Source organism: Octopus bimaculoides, chromosome 2 (assembly GCF_046866305.1).
Source record: "Octopus bimaculoides isolate indiv1 chromosome 2, ASM4686630v1, whole genome shotgun sequence".
NCBI classification, from domain to species: Eukaryota; Metazoa; Mollusca; class Cephalopoda; order Octopoda; family Octopodidae; genus Octopus; species Octopus bimaculoides.
The window spans coordinates 86,463,919-86,480,072 of NC_142929.1; the positions used below are offsets into that span (position 1 = coordinate 86,463,919).

A 16,154-nucleotide genomic window follows, 5' to 3' on the forward strand; every position below is an offset into this window, starting at 1 on the left:
TGATCACTTAAAGTCGATGAAACTTACAAAAGTGAGAAACCCAGGAAGACATGGGACAAAGTATCGAAGGCTGATATCAAGATGCTGGGCCTTATGGGTGAGATGAAAAAGTACTGAGCGGATTGGCATTTTGCTGTGTTCATCACAGTAAAAATGATATCCTAAAACCACTTGGTAATGTTTGTACATCATATCACCCACCTTTCTCTGACATGTCAAGCATTCCATCTCCCATTTTCATCAATCCGTTATCAATGGTATGACCGTGCTCACCTGAGAGCATAATTGGCACATATTACATTCCCTCCTCTCCCTGACATTCACACCACCCCCACTCTGAAACTATTTCCATTCCTCATCATCTTGGCCAACACTATTTCTACCAATAACCTCCTTTTTGCTATGCTTAATTCTAAACACCTCTCTTAAATGCTATCATTCTGAATGCCCTCTGATATCTACCATCATGATCCACTTACTACAGTTCCTTACATACCTCTATATCACCCTCTTCACTGCTCCTATACCTTGCCCATTATCCCACTACATTGTTCTATCCTCCTCCCTGAGCCATTCTTCTAGTTCTCATCCCTCTACACACTGGTATTTCCCCTCATTTGCACACCCACCCTTATTTATCACTCACTACATTAACCTCTACCTCCACCTGTTCATTCCAAACTCACACTCTTATGAAAGCATCCACTCTCTCATCTTCTCCCTTGATCAACTGCCTCTATTCTCTCTTATGCTTACCTTCTTGCATCTTGAGAGTTTGCTCTAGCACTCCATCTCTACCTTCCTTTTATTTCCTTCCGTCATGTATCTCCTCTACAGCAAGATACTTGTGCCTATCCTTTCAACACACAACATAAAGCCATTATCTCCACCTTCCTCTGTATGCATGAAAATTCCATGTATACCTGGTATACATAAGGAACAAGGTCATTTACCCTACAGGCTTAGTGTTCTGTCTGTTTTTCTGATAATTGGAACTTAATTTTTGCTAAGTTAAACTTAAAGACCCTTTGGTTCTAGGCTTTGTTTCCATACTTGGAATTCTATTTCTAATTCTTCTACACTTTCAGCTGTAATGACACAGTCAACAGCATAAAGGAATTTCCATGGGCAACTGGTCTTAATTTCCTCCATCATGGACTGGAGAACTATGATAAATAAGAGGAGACTGATTACTAAACCCTGATGAGCTCCTACCTGCACCTAAATTCATTGCTGTACTCATTGTTAATTCTCACTTTGCCAACAACATCTCTGTACATGGCTTCAACAGCTCTCACTAGCCATTCATCCACTCCTAGCTTTTGCAGTAACCACCAAACAAGGGATCGAGGCACACTGTCAAAGGTTTTCTCCCGGTCAATGAATGCTAAGTACAGTGGTTTACTTTTTAATAAATATTTCTCCTGTAGTTGCTGAACTATAAAAAGAGCATCAGTGGTGCTTCTCCTTTGCAAAAACCAAACTGCATCTCATCTAGTTTAACTCTCATTCTGATTAACTGGGCTCATTCTAATTAACTCTTTCAGTAACTTCCATAACCTGGGCCAGTAATTTGACACCTCTTTAAGTACTTCTTTCTAAGACATCTCCTTTACCCTTGTAGCAATTGACTGTGATGTTACTACATCAATCACTGGGTATTGTGCTTTCCTGTACAACCTGATTAACTATGTGAGTGACTAGGCTATGTCCTACACTTTTAAATATTTCTCAATGACAGTGGAACTAAATAACCTGTATCTGAAAATACTGCAGTGGATTGATATGATCAGTTTATACAATAGCTGAATTTGAAGTTAAACTTTTGTAGTCTTGAGAGCTGAATTACATAATAGGGAAAGAGACTAATTAAGGACAAGAATAGTAATAAAAAATGCAAAAAATAGAGGAATTCTATTCCTGAAACTTTTGCCAGTTTGAAAAACTTGCAATGACAATATTAACAGTATTTTCATCAACATACTCATGTGATTCAATGTTTTCACTAAAGGATTTTGTTAAGTCAAATTGAAAGCAGTGCTGCATGCTTATCTCAAAACAACTAAATATAATCCTGGTATAAAGTACATTAGTAAAAATTTCACTGAGAGCGAAATTCATTAATCTTAATTTTAATGATTTCCTTATTATAAATAAATAAAACATGTAATTCCCAAGGCTGTCCTGTTCAAACAATACAAAAATTAGTTTGTCTAAACAGATTACTTTAAGAATGCTTTCAACTAAACTAAATGTTCTAACAAATAATCAGTAGGGCAATGAAAACGATAATCTGTAGCTCAAAAATTCCCACAGGTTTGTGATGGGATTTTTTAGATTATTACCAATGCAAAAAGACTTATCGCTACTGTTTTAGAGGATAGGCTTGAGATAGTTATGATTTTCAGAAATCACTCAAATGAAGTGAGCTGAAACCAGGTTAAAGCGACTAAGCTTGCCTTGAGTTTATGTTCTATTCTAATTGCACATTACCAGTGTTAGAGTTAAAGAAAATGAAAGAGAAATGGATAGAATTACTTAATATTTACTTTGCCTGTAGACATTTCATACACTACACATCCCAAACTCCAAATATCAGCAGCTCTTCCATGTCCTTCACTATCATTCCGTGTAAAAACTTCAGGAGCCATGTAAGCTGCAAATAAATGCTTCAAGGTTATTTTTCACAAAAATGAGGCAGTATTCAAAAGAGACAATTATCATAAAAAAGGAAAAAGTGACAATAAGTTTAACAAGGAAACAAGGAGAAAAAGAAGGTACAAGAGAATTTTCATCAATGTTCTAAACTAACTGGTTAAATAGATAAACAACAGACTATAGGAAAGACACATGTAGCTCTTCATTATGTGAGTGTGTTTCTTCACTTTATTGCAAGTTCAATTTATATATGAAAAACAACAAAGCAAGACAATTTGGTCATTAATAAGAAATTGCTGTATAATAATAAATACAGAAGGAAAAAAAATTATAGATGCTAAAATAAATTCTGGAACCAATATGTCATGTGATGAACTAAAGATTAGTTTAACTAAGTAAAATTTACATGATTGATATTTCTTGTCTGATAGATTGTCACTAATTAGTAACTAGATGATTAGGATATGATTAATAGTTAATGGATGTTTGACTGACAAATGATCATATATAAAAAAAAGACTCTACTTCTTCCTTACCACCAACCATACTGTAGCTCATTAGACTTACCAGTTGTTCCAACTAAATCACTAATTTCACCAGGGATTGTTGAATGACTTTTTAACTTGACAGAACAACCAAAGTCTCCAAGTTTTACTGCCCCATCCGATGTAAGAAATACATTGGCCCCTAAGTAAGAAAAATGATTCACAATCACTGACATTTTAATGATTTAAGTTTACAGCTGATAACATTTGACAAAAATATCAAACTGACAATGTTTGGCAAGAATGACAAAGTAATAAAACTAACAAATTAATACAAATTGCAACAATAATTAAAATTCCCAGTTAAAAAACCAAAATTCATGGTATTTTCCCATATTTGGGTCTCCAGAGATAAGATAATGTAATATAATGATCTCTGTCAATGCAACTGGAGGTTTGACTGTCTAACTAAAACTAAAGTTTATCCAATCTGGTAATCATAATAAAATATTCATGTATATAACCAAATTTAGTAAAGGAACATCATGCTCGCTGTCATTGTCTATAATCACCATCATAACCATTGTCTTGATGTTGTTGTCATCATCATCACTTCTTTAATGTCCACTCTTCCATACTTGCATGGCAGACAGAATTTAATGAGGAAGATTTTCTTTGGCTGGATGCCCTTCCTGATGTCAACTCTCATTTCCAAGTAAGGTAATATTTCTCCATCGCTGGACATGACTGGAAATGAAGGGCATTGCTTGTATAGCAATGACGCCTCTTTACAATTATCACATGATGTCAAGACAAGAAATACAACTACACATGCATGCACACACATGCACGCACTCACTCACTCATGCATGCACGCACGCACGCACACAAACACACATTCTTTCATTCTTTTACTTGTTTCAGTCATTGGATTGAAGCCATGCTTGGGGCACCACCTTGACAGGTTTAGTCAAGCAAATCAACCCCAGTACTTAATTTTTTTTTTTTAAACTGGTACTTATTCTTTTGTAAAACTGCTAAGTTACAGGAATGTAAACAAACCAATACTGGTAGTCAAGTTTCTTTCTGTTTCTGTCTACCAAATCTATTCACAAGGCCTTGGTTCACCCAAGGCTATTGCAGCAGATACTTGCCCAAAATGCCATGCAGAGTGATTGAACCAAGAACTCTTAAGTATACATATGTGATGTTTACTAACTCCAAGCTTTGGTTGGCCTAGGGCTATAGTAGAAGACACTTACCCATGATGGCATGCAATGGGACTGAACCTGAAACTATGGAATTGTGAAGTAAACTTGTTAGCCACGTATAGCTGTGTCTAATCAACATATACATAATTACAAATTCACTTGCAGTCACCCAAATTTTATTTTATAAAGGTTTACATATGTTTAAATTAGTACTACCTTTCAGATCCCGATGAATGATACCATTTTCATGTAGGTGACATAGTGCTTTTAAAATTTCTCTTGTATACAACCGAATTATGCTTTCAGGCAAGCCAAGCTTTGAAGCTTCCTTAATTGTTCCTCGATCACAATATTCCATGAATATAATCATTTCATCCTGTGAAAAATTTATTAAGTTTTAGTTTAATACTACATAGTTTATAATTACATTATCTACAGTTTCACAAATAATAGAAAGGAAACTTGATCTCTAATATCTAGTGAAATTTTAAACTATTTAGTCTATAACAGAGTCCTTTCAAATTTATACTCCTTAGAGTATTGAACTTAAATTTTCTCACTGCAATTTCAAAAAGAAGAATAAACCTTGTGTAAGTAATATAAGAAACAGGAACAAGATGTTTCGTGTATTTCACCATTTTAAAAATTATCCTACAATTGTATATGTACTACTGCATTTTTCTTTTAACACTTTTGTCTTGCTTTTATTCTTATAGAACTTTTTAGAGTTCCTTCAGATCTAATAGAGTAGCACACCTTGATTTTATTCAGCAATACTTCATTCTTAACTCTAACTCACAAAAGTACAGCAACTCAATAATATATCCTTTTTTGCAGCCCTATTCACAATATTAAAGAGTATCAAATCCCAGCTTAGTTTAAACACTAACCAGCAAGAGAACTAGCAGAGAAATTTATCCTCAAAAATCTTTACTATCTGAAGTACTAAGAACTGGTGTTCCAAAACTTAACTCTGAAGATAAAACACTTAACAAAGTAAAAATAGACATGGTTAAAAAAGTTACCAAATATTAGAATTTAAACAAACCCTATGCATTGGGCCTTAAAGCATGTTAATAATTCTACAGTAGTACAGTGATGCATATTGTAAAAACAAAAACTATCCGCTTAGATGCTCACTGTTTTCAATTCGAACTCTGTCATCATCTTACAAAGCTTTTCATGCTTTCAGAGATCAAAAAATAAATATTTCAAAGAAAAATATTTGAAAAGTAAATAGTATGGAGGAAAAATAAGATAGTCGATTAGTGTACCTTTTGAACCTCTGCACCATAATATTTGACTAGGTTTGGATGATTAATTCCTTCTAGGTTGTTCATTTCCTCAACAAGTTCTTTCAAAGGATTTCTCATTTTATTTGTTGGTTTTAACTTCATCTGGCAGAAAGTGATGAAACAAAAATTAATAGGCAAACTTTAATCAGTGTAGACTTACATATCTTTAATGGTTCAATATATTTTTTATGACTTTGTCAGAAGTAAAAAAGAGCAGCACCTGTTGCTTTTGCAAAACTAAATGGTGGTATGGAAGAGGGTTAAAAGAAATCATAACTCCCAAGCTTCAGCAGTAAGAACCAGTATGTCAAGATATCAAGTTATACTCAGATCTGATCTGAATGCTTGCAATAAGATAGACTACACTAAAAGCACCCAAGACAGCTGGTAGTATTAAGCTAGACAATAGATTAAGTCTGCTGCCCCCAAAATATTATCTATTAGATGGGCTTCTGTCTGAAACTTCATTCACAACACCTGGGTCAATCTGAGGTTACAGTAGAAGGCTTTGCTTAAGATGCTATATAGTGGAATTAAATTTGGAATTATGTGGCTGCAAAGTAAACTGCGCAACTACACACTCATTGCATAAAATAAGATATTTTAGAAAATTTAACGCAGTAAATTTATGTGTTTGGTCAGCAGTTTCATTATTTATAGATTCAGTGCAATTCTTATAGGTTTGTTTATAATTATAATCAGTATTTCATTTTAACTACAACAAAACAATATCTACTATATTTAAACAGTGACAAAATGAATATAGAAATTTTGAGCTATTGAGCATGTGGTCACTAGTTCAAATCTTGCTTCAACCAATGTGCTGTGTGCTTAATGTTTCAGCAAATACCATATGCAACTAACATTACACTAACTAACACTTACATTTATCATCATCATCATTTAACGTCCACTTTTCATGCTGGCATGGATTGGACAGTTTGACTAAAAACTGGTAAGCTGGAGAGCTGTACCAGGTTCTGATCTGATTTGACAAGGTTTCTATGGCTAGATGCCCTTTCTAACACCAACCACTCAGGTGCCATTGACCTTACACTGGCATCAACCATGACTATGGTCTCACTTGGCTTGACAGCTCTACACTAGCATGGTATATTGCCAAAGGTCTTGGTCACCTGTCACTGCCTCCATGAGGTCCAACGCTTGAACAGTGCTTTATATGTGTCACCAACATGGGTGCCAGTCAGATGGCACTGGCATTGGCCACAACTATGATATCACTTGGCTTGGTGTCACTGCTTCCATGAGGCCCAACACTCAAATGGTGCTTTTTACGTGCCACCAGCTCAGGAACCAGTCAGATAGCAATGGCATTGGCTATGGCTGTGATTTCACTTGACTCAACAGGTATTCACAAGTATAGCATGCCCAACAATTGAAGGGTGCTTTTAATGGGCCAGTTATGTGACACTGGCATTGGCCATGACTACAATCTCACTTGGTCTGACGGGTCTTCTCAAGCATGGCATATCTCAAAAAGGTCTTGGTCACTTGTCATTGCCTCTGTGAGGCCCAACATTCAAAGATCATGCTTCACCACCTCATCCTATGTCTTCCTGGGTCTACCTCTTCCACAGGCTTCTTCCACACAGCTGTCCTCATCCATATGCATCACTTGACCATACCAGCACAGTCATCTCTCTTGTACACCACATCTGATGCTTTTTATGTCCAACTTTTCTCCCAGAATGCTTATACTTTGTCGTGCATGCACACTGACATTACACATCCAGCAAAGCATGCTAGCTTAATTTCTTGCAAGGCTACACATATCCTCAGCAGTCACAGTACATATTTCCCTGACTGTTCACACAGAGGCATCATGCAGTCTACCTTTCACTCTCAGCAAAGGGCTCTTTGTTGCCAGCAGAGGTAGGAACTCTCTTAACTTTGCCCAGCCTATTCTTATTCTAGCAGCTACGCTCTCAGAGCATCCACCCTCACTACTGACTTGGTCACCAAGGTAACGGAAGCTATCAACTACTTCTAGTCCCCCCCCCCACCCGGCATGTGATGGAATCTATTTTCTGTACATTTTTGGTGTTTATTGTACCTGTGCACCTTCCACACACAATAACTATCTTCCCTGTTAACCTTCCTCTGATATTGCTGCACCTCTTATGTGTCCATAGCTTACACCAAGTACATCTTGTGGAGTTTCTACCTACGCCTTTTCTACAGATCGAGCAGGGCCGTCTACCTGAAGGGGTTTATGATTTGTCTGCCTTCCTACTTACTATGACTTTGGTTTTCGCAAGGTTAACTCTAAGGCCCTTCAATTCTTGACCTTGCTTCTACACCTGAAACGTCTCTAGTTCTGGTCGTGATTCAGCTATTAGAGCAAGGTCATCAACATAGAGGAGTTCCCAGGGGCATCCTGTCTTGAATTCCTCTGTTATTGCCTGGAGGACTATGATGAACAAGAGGGACCTGTGGACTGATCCTTGGTGAAGCCCTGAATTCTCCGCTATACTCATTACCAACCCTCACCTTACTGACAGCATCCCTGTACAGCTCTCACCAACCACTAGTTTCCACATTGATCACCAGTTAAGGGATCTGGGGATCTGGTCAAAGGCTTTCTCCATGTCAACGAAAGCCAGGTACAGAAGTTTATCTTTGACTAGGTATTTCTCTTACCACTGCTTTATCAGAAATATAGCATCAGTGATGCTTCTCCGTGGTAAAAACCCCAACTGCATTTCATCTGAACTAACTCTCTGCCTAATTAGTTGGGCTACAACTTTCATCACCTGATTCAACAATTTGATACCTCTGTAATTATTTCTATCTAAGGCGTCACCTTTACCTTTGTAGCAGTTGACTACGGTGCTGCTACACCAGTCATTGGGTATGACTACTTTGTGTATCCCCTGGCTAACTATAGCCTACACAGCCAGATATTTTAAGCATCTCAGCAGTGCTTCCTGATGGGCCACAGGCTTTCTTTGTCTTCATATCCTTAATTACTTTATCTATCAAGGTACTGTCAATTCAGATAGCTGGTGCCTCAGTTGGGTTAACATTTGGTAGATTCTCTTTCTCCCATTCATTCTCTCCATTTAGCAACTTTTCATAGTGGTGTCTCCAAGTCTCTTTCTTTGCAGCATCATTAAATGCAGGTGATCCAACATCCATGAGGACACATTTCTCTATTATGACAGTAATTTTCTCTTACATTGTCTTGCAATTTGAAACACTTCAAGTCTCTGGTCCTCATGACACAGAACACTGGCAAATCTATTCTTTTCTGCTTCCCCTCTGGCTATGTAAACCTGTCTCCTACCTTCCCTTCTGGCTATCTGATACAGTTCCCTGCTACAACTACACTTCTAGTCCTTCTAGGCCGGTTTCTTTTCCCTAATGGCTCTGTCACCTCCACTGTTCCACTGCTATGTCACCTTAGGTGACATAGTGGTGGAACATAGCCACAGATCTAGTTAGTAGCCCTCAACAGGTTGTCCATGTTATGTGATACTATATCCTTCTCTTTTTGTCAAAAGCTTCAAGTAATATGTCTCTAAATTTCTGTCCATTCAGAGGATCTTTAAGCTTCTAGACCCTTCTTTTCCACACTGGTCATCTTCTGGTAACCATTTAGCCCTGATCCTGAAGTCACTAACAACTAACCTATGTTGTGGGGTGCATTCTTCACCAGGGAAAGTTTTGGCATTTATAAGCAGTCATCTTCTTGTTTCCTGGCAAGAATGTAATCAATCTGATAAGTGTGCCTACTGGACTGGTAGGTGAACAGATGACTGGCAAGTTTCTTGAAGTTAGTATTACAGATCATAAGATCATTTGCTTCACAAAACTCCAGCAGCCTGGTTCCCTCATTGCAGGAACCAAATCTATTGCCATCATGCACACCATGGAAGCTCCCTGGATATTGTCCAACAGGCTCATTGAATTTGTCAGCCACAAAGTGAAGGTCCCTGTCATTCAACAAAGAAGGTGTCATAAAATTGGTCTTTCTCTTCATCAGGTAGACCTAGCTGAGGGGCATAAGCCGAGCTAATGGTTGCTATTCCATGTTACAGAACTAGTCTAAGCTTAAGTATGCTATCACAGACTCTGACTACCTCAATTATCTTATCAACCCATTTCTCAGCAAGGAGTATACCCATTCCCCCAACCCCATCACTGCTCTTTACTCAGAAAATCTTATACTTATGTTCTTTGCTTGTGAGGAACCTAGCAGAACCTCTACTCCACCTTACCTCTTGGATGCAACACAAATCTACATGCTTCTGTTCAAGCATCTCAACAATCTCACCAGACCTTTCTTTCAATGTGCCAACATTAAGTGTGCCAACTCTGAGGGTGTGAGCTAGCAAGACCCAGGGATGAGGGACAGCAGTTTGCATCTAAAAAGAATGCTCGCATGTGTGTTTGGCAGACATTGTAAACATACAAATAGGCCTCAACCTGCTTACACTTCACCATCATTATATTCGCTTCACAATCACTACGTTTACTGGGAATAGACACTAGATAGGGATAGAAGGGAATGGAAGGAAAGGAGGAGAACATTCTAAAGGGAAGGAAAGGGGGAGAGCATTCCGTATAGGTTACCATTAGAGGTGCTAGGAGAAAGACATCTAGTAAAGGTTAGAGGAAAAAGACTTCTGGTACAGGTGGTGGAGGTGGGTTGAGGTAGTGCCCTGCAAATGACAAAACACTATGGATGCCCTATTCCCTGGCTAAAGGTAATGTAACATGTCCACTAACAGATCGAGAGCTGCTAATTAACAATCAACATGGGAAAGCAAGGTTAGACATAGTATAGACAAGTGAAAATATAGTGGGTAACAAAACTGAGAGAGAGAGGTGAAATTTTCGAGAATTATGGCTACAGTAGAGGAAACAATAGAACATTTGGATAAGATAGTGGATAACAAAACAAATGAAGAGATGGAAATTTTGAGGGTTAGAGCAAGTGTAAACAGAATTGAACAATTGAATTTCTTAACTTTACTATAACATACATCATGGAATAACTGAAACTTTGTGGCTAAATAGGTAACTAAATGAATAATAATAATCATTATAATGAGCGCTATAAAGTGAAACAAAATGGAACAAACTAAAAGCACATTTAAGATTATAACAAAAACTAAACTTTCAAATTAGTAGTGACTGCTTACATAAATAAACAAGCCCATTGAGTCAGTACTGATCAGCATTAAATTATTTACTTCTGAGCAGGTTATTTGACAAAGGTCACTGAAAGTTATCCTTGACAAGGGTACAGTACTGGTGATGAGATATGAACTCTTATCTTTTTCTTTTTAATAGTAGGTCACCAGTCTACTAAGTCAGTCTTCCACATCTGTATAATATAGTTTCTAATTATGTTAAATAAACCATAATTAAAAGAAATTATGTTTTTCTTTTATATTCTTATTTGGTTTTAGTTATTAGAATACTAGAGTAATGTCTTCAAGGGTTTTAGCTAATTATATTATCTGATACTTATTTTATCAACTTCATCATAAAGAAAAGCAAAATCAACTAGAGTGAAGGAAACATTTTTGTTTGATACACTGATTTTATCATTTTTCCACCATAAGCCTTCCACAGAAGTTCTATTTATACAATTCTGATCACAAGGATTTGATAGAAGGCACTTGCCTATGGATCAAACCACAGCCATGAAGTTCAAACAAGGTGCTTATATAATAGCCATAGTTTAAAATGTAAATTCAATAATCATGAGCAAAAATTAGCTGTTATATTGATACTAACCTCTTTCATTGCCATTAACTCTCCAGTGTCCACATTTACAGCAGTGTATACCTTGCCAAAAGTACCTTCCCCTAAGAAATGAATAAATATGACATCATAAGCTAATATGGAACAATATTTAACAATATGATATTGTAAACTCAACCAGAATCAATGAGAAATAGATTAATTCATTTGCTGAGTGCTTTCTAAAGGTCTACTTGTCAATCTAACACCAGAATTTCATAACTTAGATATGGAAATACACAGGCATGGCAAAATGGATGTTAAAACTGTTAGTGATGAGGTGAGAAGATATAATGAATATGTATGTGTGAGTATGCATTATATGTGTATGGATGCACTATAGTGTGTACATGAATATATGTGTGTGTATATGTATGCATGTATAATATCAAGTCTACATTTTTTGCCTTTTTGTTGTTAGCCTTCTATTTCTCTAAAACTTGCTCTATTCATACCTCTGTCACATATCCCTCTCCCATTCATCACTTTTTTACTCATGCAACTATCATACATCCTATCTCTTTTCACTCATCTCTCATCTTATGTCCTTTTGTCACTTATCTGATAGCTTATGCTACTATCACTTTCCCCTATATTGCACATACCTCTAGCCATCCCTCCCTTAATATACTGACATCTATCATTCATTCTTAACCAAACTCTTAATATTCACTACCATCTCACTGTCTCTACTACTAATCTCTTATTCTCATCGTTTGTTTCCAACATCACATTCTTGCTTCCCTTTTCCACCCATCCTGGATCTTTTGGTATTGCTGTTCTCTTCAGTTCTTCAGCTGAGGACTCACTAATCTTATGAAGTACAAGACAATGTTACTCATGCTAGTAACTCCATTTATTGTAAACTCCATTTAGGACACTGTGTAAGGTGATTAATGAGTGAGTGTAATTGTGTGGTTGAGAGGCCCTCAAATATTGCTGAGAACATGACAACCTTAATAATGCTGGTCCAACGACGAAATGAATTCAATACAATCTATTATGTGTGGGGTCAAAAGAATTCTTTAGTCTTTTTAAGGACAAGACAAACTCTCTAGTGCTGGTGCTATAATAAAATGAATCCTATATGCTGTGTAGTGGTCAGTGCTAGGAAGGGTACTCAAATACAGAAACAAAGCCAGAAATGAAACTGGAATAAGATGTGGTCTTCCAACACACTGAGAAATGCAATGACACTGAATGTGAATTAACAGGGAGTAGAATGACAGTATGGAAAGTTTATGCAAAATATGATGATGATGAAGAAGATGATATGCTTGTATGTTTATACATTCTCATACACAAACATGCATGTATATACTAGCAGGAATGATAATACTTTTGTTAAGTGAACTTGAACAAGTACAAAACTAAATGTGAAAGCTTAAAAATGATGTTGGAACTGAAATTGCTAAAAAAAAAAACTGCTGTTTTTACGTTCATTAAAATAAAAACATACAGAATCACTTTAGATTCTATTATAGTCTAAACCTGTGCAATGAAAATTCTAAATAAAACTTCAAATATTTATTCCCTATAAAATAAGATGTGGTGGATGATGGGATGGGGTTGAAGCATTCATATATGTTGGAAATTAATGTCTTTCAAAGTTTAAAAAATTTCAGTTAACTTCCTCTTATGTTTTCCCAACAATAATTGGTTAAGAATTTCACTTTGCAATTGTTTTTGATTCAGTCCCATTGCACAGCATCTTGAGAAAGTGCTTACAATAATTGTCCTGGGCTGACTAAAACCTTGTGAGTCTGATTTGGTAAATGGAAATTGAAAAACACCTGAGGGCAGCCATTGAATGAAAATGTGCACAAATAGTGAATGAAATGTCTTGATATTTGCAATTATATTGCTTCACAGTATCAGCAGTGCTTACACCAGAAGAGTCATCTGTTTGAAAACAAAGGGTTCATAAAAAAATTAAATTTTGTCAATTTAATCATATTTTGAAAATAAGATATATTTTAATAAACACTGATTTAATAATCATTCATTTTTTGAATACCCTGTATATATGTGTGTGCGTGTGTGTATATATATATATATATGTATATATCACCAGACAAAGATTCTTTGGCTGGGAGAGGGATTGATACTGAGGGAGGTGGCTTTGTGCTGGAATGCCAGTTGAGCAGTTAAAGTATAATAGAAGGATAGAGATAGGTGTCTTACTATAGAGAATACACTTGGCTACTCCAGCAGGAAAAGTGATGAGAGGAAAGAGAGAAATAGATTATGATGGAGATGTATCAAAACATACCCATAGGGTACAGAGGAGATAGAGGAGGATGTTACATAAGAGTGTAAGGGGAGATGTTTAGAGATGGGGAAGTGATAACTGCAGCAAATGATGGTGAGTGAAAATGGAGTGGTTGGTGGGGCTATGGGAGATATGTGAAGGCATGACAAGTGTGTGCGGGTAGGAACATGAGGGAGAGTGGAGGGGTATGCAGCACATGATAAACATAAGTGAGGGGGTGCTGGGAAGATGGGTTGTGGAGTGAGTTTTGACTGGGTGCACACTGTGTGTTTCAGGAAGGGTAGAGATGCATGGCCTCGAGTTTTATATAGCTTAAAGTGCCTTCTGAAGCACAGTAAATTGCCAGTTGTCTCAGTCTCTTGTCATCTCCTCTGTGAAGCTCAACATCTAAAGATTATTCCTCACCACTTCAATATATGTCTTTCTGGGTTTACCTCTTCCAAAATTTCCCTCCACCATTAGAGATCGGACTTCTTTATGCACCTGTCTTCATCCATATGCATAACATAACCAGTGCAGTCTTCTCTCTTTCATACTACATCTGATGCTTTTTATACCCTATTTTTCTCTCATCACATTTACACTTTGTAGTACATGCACACTGACATTGCACATCCAATGAAGTAAGTGGGCTTCACTTCTTTCAAGCCTTCACATGTCTTTGGTAGTGGCAGCCCATGTGTCACTGTCATGCAGCATAGCTATCCATACACAGACAGCACACAAACTGCCTGTCACTCTGAGGAACAAGCCCTTTGTCACCAACAAAGGTAATAACTTTTTGAACTTTTCTCAGCCATTTCTTTTTCTAGCAACTATGCTTTCAGAGCAACTTCCTCCACTGCTAATCTGGTTGTCTAGGTAATGGAAACTATCCATTACTTCTAAGGATACCCACTAAAGATATTTGTAGAAGTCTATTTCCATTACATTCTTAGTGTTTATTGCACTAGCATATTTGCCACACACAAAGACTATCTTCTTTGTTAACCTTCCTGTGATACCACTGCACCCCTTATGCGTCAAAAGCATGCACTGGGTACACCATACAGAATTTCTATCTACATTTTTTCCACATATCAAGTAGGTCCATCCCACTGAAAGGATAAGAAATTTGTCAGCTTTCCTACTTACAGGTACTTTGGTCTTTACTCAATTAACTCTATAATCTTTTTTTGAATTTATACAAATGACCTCCAAAAACTGACACACCCTCTGTGTGTGTCCGTGCGTGTGTATGTGTGTATATATATATATATATATATATATATATATATATAAAATTAGTCAGTAATTCATAAGTAGTAAAAAAGCACACTCTAAAAGAGAACTTGATCATTTATACTTTTATAGTGTCAAGTAGTAAATTTCTGATTCTGGCATATAACCAGTCAGAAAGTTACCACTGGTTTTACATCTACTGCTGCACTTGGCAACAACTGACAATTCTTCAGTCATCCTGGCTGGAAACACATTGCCTCTTTAATGCTGGTTAGCATGCTAGTAAAAAAAAAGCAAAATAAAAAAATCATTTCTGGCAGAGAAAGAAGAGTTTCTGCCCATTGTTGAGCTCCAGCTTTGGATAAGGGAGACATTGGCTGTGTCTACATACCTGTTTTTCATTCTCTAGTTCAAAACAGGGAAAACCACATTTCCAAAATGAATTTTCTATCATGAAGGCAGCAACTAAAAATCCTGCTTTTTGAGTTCAGGAAGGCACCTTGATTGTAAATATTTCCAAGATTGCACTCCCTGCTTCTGTTCAAGTATGTCCCAGTTTGTTCCAGCAGTTTCCATTTGATTTTGTATGGTATTCCTTCCTCTTTTAATTGCCATATATAATTGGCAAATGTTGTAATGTTAAACCTCTCAAACAGATCCTAAAAGATGTGTGATTATTTAACTTGGCCTTAAAAGGGCTATCTATTGCCTCAACATATTTCCAGCACCCTCAGACTATAACTTGTGACAACTGAATTTTTCCTTTTTGGTTTTGTATTGCATATAGCTGCCTTCATTATTTTATAATTTTCACATTAGCATTTTGCTGAATCAGCCATCAATTCATATGGTAAATATATACTGACAGGATTTAGTTAAACCATCCAGCAGCAGAGTAGTCACTACTGATGAATTTGTAATTTTCAAACAAAACTAGACTAGTATAGTGATCTCACTCAATATAAGGCAGGTAAGGTAGTTATCTCCTCTGTCAGTATATGAAAATGTGCGTCCTGGCAGCTTTAAGGGCTCTTTAGCTCTTATTTCTAGCAATGTAGGTGCAACCCTGCACTATCAGTCAGAACTGTATATATATCTATATATATCTATATATATATATATATATATATATATATATATATATATATATATATATATATATAGATAGATAGATAGATAGATAGATAAAACTTACTTGGAAAAGGATGCGTGGCATTCAATCATATAATAATATAAA

At 36.5% G+C, this 16,154-nt stretch overlaps 1 protein-coding gene across 1 annotated transcript in view; it reads right to left on the reverse strand.

The window, feature by feature from the left end:
- LOC106878085 (mitogen-activated protein kinase kinase kinase 4) overlaps window positions 1–16,154 on the reverse strand; it is a 206,718-nt gene that overhangs the window by 37,996 nt on the left and 152,568 nt on the right. The window contains exons 15-19 of the mRNA XM_089338617.1: window positions 11,419–11,489; window positions 5,629–5,751; window positions 4,571–4,730; window positions 3,226–3,345; window positions 2,550–2,656 (exon numbers count right to left, since the gene is read on the reverse strand). Of these exons, the coding sequence (XP_089194743.1) occupies window positions 2,550–2,656; window positions 3,226–3,345; window positions 4,571–4,730; window positions 5,629–5,751; window positions 11,419–11,489 (581 nt within the window). The remainder of the gene's footprint in view (window positions 1–2,549; window positions 2,657–3,225; window positions 3,346–4,570; window positions 4,731–5,628; window positions 5,752–11,418; window positions 11,490–16,154) is intronic.